General features: G+C 41.3%; 1 protein-coding gene across 1 annotated transcript in view; it reads left to right on the top strand.

The window, feature by feature from the left end:
• LOC116423588 overlaps positions 1-4,684 on the top strand; it is a 46,801-nt gene extending 42,117 nt beyond the window's left edge. The window contains exons 2-3 of the mRNA XM_031968588.1: positions 2,592-3,027; positions 3,128-4,684. Of these exons, the coding sequence (XP_031824448.1) occupies positions 2,592-3,027; positions 3,128-3,197 (506 nt within the window). The 3' untranslated portion in view covers positions 3,198-4,684. The remainder of the gene's footprint in view (positions 1-2,591; positions 3,028-3,127) is intronic.
• Positions 4,685-4,926: the final 242 nt, after the last annotated feature.

Below are 4,926 nucleotides of genomic sequence, written 5' to 3'. Positions count from 1 at the left end.
AGATTTGCTATATTAATAATTAAAACATATCAGTAACAATATGAAAATAATTTTGAATTGGAGCCCCCGACAGCATCTTGGGGATCCCTAGGTATTCCCAGGCCATACTTTGAGAATGAGTACATTAAGACTGATGTGAGTGTTTAATACTCAACATCTGATTTTTTTAGTGTTTCAGTACCTTTATCCTGATAACTCCTATAGGAAGCTTTTATTGATTTCTACCCAATAGTGTTTTCTCCTTCGAGTTATCTTGCATTGAACCAACTTATAGATATAAATCTGAGATCTCTACAGTAAAATGTAAGATCCTTGAAAACTAGAACTATTGGGGTTTTTTTGTTTTTGTTTTATTTTGTTGTTGTTGTTGTTACTGATATATTTGTGTTCCAGATTCCTCACACAGTGCCTTGTACAGAGGTGCTTAATAAATGCTTACTGAATGAATGAAAAAAATCATAATTTCCCATAGTAGCAGAAGAAAAAAAAAGTGTATTGGAGGAATTAAAGAATGGGCTTGTTACAAAGAACCTTATTTTGTTTCCATTCTTTACTTGCAATTATTGCAATAGTAAGCACAAAGAAACACAGAGAGGAAAAATTAGGAAATAATATAAATGAACATATCTAGAACAGAAACAGATAGTGAGGCTTCTAATGAAAGTAAGGACCAAGAATGGTCCTGAATTTGATTAATTATCAACTATATATTAATGTAGAGGCAACTGGATGGTTCTACAGTTCTAGAAGAGTCAGGAAGACCTGAGTTCAAATCCAACCTAAGATACTAGTTGTGAGACTTTGTACAAGTCATTTAACCTCTATTTGCCTTAATCTACTGGAAATGGAAATAACAAATCACTCCAGCATCTATCCCAAGAAAATCCTTAGACAGTATTGATATGGTATAGTTCACTGGGTCACAAAGAGTCGGACACAACTGAAAAATTGTGTCAGTGGCAGATTAAGAATATCTGAGCTCTTTATGCCATTCTAAAGAATTAGTTTATCTCAATGATCCTGGCTTATTTATTTCATTCATTCCACTAATCTATGCAATACATAGAAGACAGGTGCTAAGCCATGAGAGATCCCAGATTTAGATAAGATTGATCTCTGCTCCCCTGCACCTTAGATCATGGGAGAAGCAATCAATTGTATTCAGATAACTATGATACCCAACATAATCATATGTTGCACATATGCACAATGCACATACATAATAAGTGCATCAGAGAGACACAAAGTAAACTGCTAAGTAAGATCTGTAGAGAAGATGGTTGGAATAGCAGGATCAAAAAAGGCTAAATAAAAGAGGTGGCATTTAAGCTTTCAAGAATGTCTAATATAACAGTTCTTCAACTAAGAAATCAACATGGAGAGGGAATAGGGTACCTAAAGCGCATAATTTTACCATTGTATTGTCAGTCAAGCTGTACTAAATACTAGAAATGAAAAGAAAGGGGGGGGGGGACACAGCCCCTACCCTCAAGGAGCTTATTTTCTAATAGAGGAGACACTACGCAAATAACTATGTACATACCAGATTTATAAAATAAAGTGATACAAATGTGAAAGATGAGTTGGAAAGAGTTTTAAAGGACAGTAAGAAAGACTTATTAGTAGGCTAAAGTTCTAGTCCAAATAGATGATAATTAGGACATTATTGGAGTGGCAGCCCTGAGATTAGAGAGGTAGAGAGCCTAAGGGGAGAAGACTTGGAAACTGGATCTTCTAGGTGAAGCAACAAAGATAATTAAAAAAAAACCAAAACACTTTTTATTGACATATCAGTTAATTTTACTAGAAAAGAATAACCTTAAAAACCTCTCTGGACAATCATGAAGGACTGCTTGTTTGAAGCTTTTTTTTTTTTTTTTTTTTTTTTGTCCTAAATAAAGATATTATCAGAGCCAGCTACATGGTGAAGACACTGGTCTTCAGACCTCAGAAACTTGACAGTGACTAACTTGTGACATTAGGTAAATCACTCAATCCCAAATGACTCACCAAAAAACCCCCAAAATAATCATTAATATAATCTAATGCAATTTGCTTATATACGTATGGAAATAGACAACTTTTTATTTGTCGGATGTCAGGAAACAATGAGGCATTTCCTCTCTTTCCAAATATTAGAAATTGGTTCTTTAAAGCCCTAAGATTGACTCAATAAAAAGAAAAATACCCCCTTTTTCATTTAAAAAAATTGATAGATTTCAGTGAAAGAACTATAAAACAAAAATAAAAGCAGCCACCCCTCCACAACAACAACAAAACCCCAACCACGTTTAGGTCTGAAAATGGAGAGAAGTGTGTGAGAGGACAGTAGCTCTGGATATTTTTTTTCCCACTTTTTCCCCCCAAGGGCTGTAATTTGACTGCTCTCTTTTGGCTCTGCTCCAGACACAAGTCCAAGTGTTTAATCTATGTCTCATCCCAACCCCACGGAGTCCCCACCCGCTCTCCCACCTTTTATGCCCCTGGGAAAAGTGACTGGGGGATGGGGGAGCGGGAAGAGGCAGCTAAATCAGATGTCTAGTGTGGCTGAAGGCTGAGCCATGAGCCAGGAGGGATCTCTGTCTCTGTAGGGGAGGGGCGGGCTGGAGCAGCTACAGCAGCAGAGCTGTGGGGCTGGGACTGCAGCAGCTCTCGGAAGAGTGAGGAGGAGGAGAGGTCGAGGAGGACGAGGGGAGTGGAGGGATGGCAAACGAAGCATAGTATCAACAGCAGTAGCCAAAGGAAGAGGAAGTTTGGAGTCCCAGCTGCTGCTGGAGCGGCTGCTGCCTGTTTGCTGCACTTTACAAAGATCCCGAGCAGTTTGCCGAGCGCGGTGGGGACCTGGCCACCTCCAGGCTGCGCGCTGCCCGCTGGGACGCCGCCTGAGGCTGGCGGGGATAGGAGACGAGCGCTCAGCCCTCAATCCACTCCCTGCCTGGGATACCTGCAAGAACCTTGGCGGTGGCGGCCTTGGATGCCCGTTCTGGGGCATAGTCCCCAGTCCCCAGCGGAGGCTGCCTGGCTCCGGTGAGTAGGAACGCTCAGGGGCTTTGTTTGGCCGACTGACTGTAACTTTTCCCTTAATGTCGCTAACTAGAAGAGGGTTACTTTTTCTCCTCTCTTCTAGCTCCTTACCCCCTCCGGCCATGGGATTTGCAGTGAAGAAAGGAGACCAGACCGAAACGCCAGCATCTTAGCTAAATTCCCCCAAATTTGCAAAACGAAAAGCTGGGGATGGCTTCGGGGCTTTTTTCTATCCTGTCCCCACTCACTACTAGTCGTGGGACTAGTGTATCGGTCTATCAGGTCAGGGGACAACTTAAGTTGGCTTGGATATTTTAAAAAAATGTTTGGGGAAGAGGGGTGGAAAAGCCATTCTACCTAAAGAAACATCCAACGAGATAACATGTGTCAATGATCAAACAAGAAAACACTTGTAAAGTGTATTGCAAACCTTAAAGCTTTATATAAATACTAGCGATTAATACAAAGGGTGCTAGAATTTGGAGGGGCGGGGGAAGGTTGGGTGGGGGGGAAGGGTGAGCCTTCATTTTCGGGAACACCGCTCCCACCAATCCTGTCCGGGTTAAAGAGAACAACCTTGACCCTAGCTTTGCGATCCCCACCCCACCCCCCCTTGAGCTGCCCGGGGCCACCTGGAGATTATTAGATGCCTAAACTCTCGAGTGCCCCAGGTACCTTAACTTTCAGTCACAGGGAGTGAAAGGACTGTTGTCTGCGAAAGGAAACATTATCTGTTTGGATCTAGTTATATCACAACAGCAACAAGCAGGAACAACAAACAAACCCCTGTCTCTTTCTTTTCTCCTCTGTGCCCCTCACCCCAATCCCACCCCCGTCCACAAAACTCTGAGCCAGACTCAGACATCTTTCCCACCGCCTCCGGCATCTCTGACCACTAAAAGGCTGCCGGCGTTTGTGTGTGGAAGAGTGAAGTCTCTTTCTTTTCTCCCCTGGGGATCTAAAGCTCCCGAACTCTAACATAGAAAATATTGCGATTTGCCATAAAGACGTATTCTTGATCGCTTGAGATTTATCGATGATAACATTGTTCAAAAGAATGATGTGTGTGGTTTGAAAAAGCTGAAAGCATCAAGCACCTACCTCACTTTGGAGGTAAAACATCACACCTAATTGGATTCAACTTTATTCAACTTTCTGACTTCTGAGCGGGGAGAGGAGGGATTCCTTAAACAATGCTTAGCCAGCCACTTCAAAAGCAGGATACAGACCCAACTTTTCCTCTCTTTGTGTGCTCTTCAGAATTGGGTTCTTAAGCTACATCTGATTGTGATGATTTTTCACTTAAACGCTGGTGGGGAGGAGGGGGGAGAAGTATTGCATTTCAAATCTAGTCCCTTAACTGGGAAGTCAATTGTTTTTTAAAAGTCCTGTTTGGAAGTTTGTTTTGTATAATGTTTATTTTGTGAAGAATATTAGGACTTTTTATACTACCACGAATGGATGGATAAGCCTTAGTACATTTTTGAGACTAGATTCCGTAGAAAGGAATTTGATTTTGAGAGATCAGTGGTGAGTGGCGTCCATCTTAATGTCAGTCGGTCAATAAACGGTTAAGTGTCTACTATTCCTCGGGCCTAGTCTAAACTCTGGGGTTACAAAAAAAAAAAAAATGCAAAAAAGGTCCTCTGGCCTGGAAAAGTTCACAATCTAATGGGAGATGAAGAGAAAGTTTTGGGTTTGTTTTGATTTTCCTTACTAAGGAAATGGGATGCTATGTTTCTAGATTTTCAGAATTAATGAAAAGGCACAAGCTCTGGAGTTAAAGCACCTTGTTTTAAATACTTTCTCTAATGCTTATTACATTCCTGACCTGGAAAAAGACTTGAAGTTCTCTGGGCCTTGATTTCCTCCAAAGACCCTTTTAATTCTTGACCTTTGATC

The sequence above is a fragment of the Sarcophilus harrisii genome, chromosome 4 (genome assembly GCF_902635505.1).
Source record: "Sarcophilus harrisii chromosome 4, mSarHar1.11, whole genome shotgun sequence".
In the NCBI taxonomy this organism is placed as follows: Eukaryota; Metazoa; Chordata; class Mammalia; order Dasyuromorphia; family Dasyuridae; genus Sarcophilus; species Sarcophilus harrisii.
This window is presented reverse-complemented; position numbering and strand designations above follow the sequence as displayed.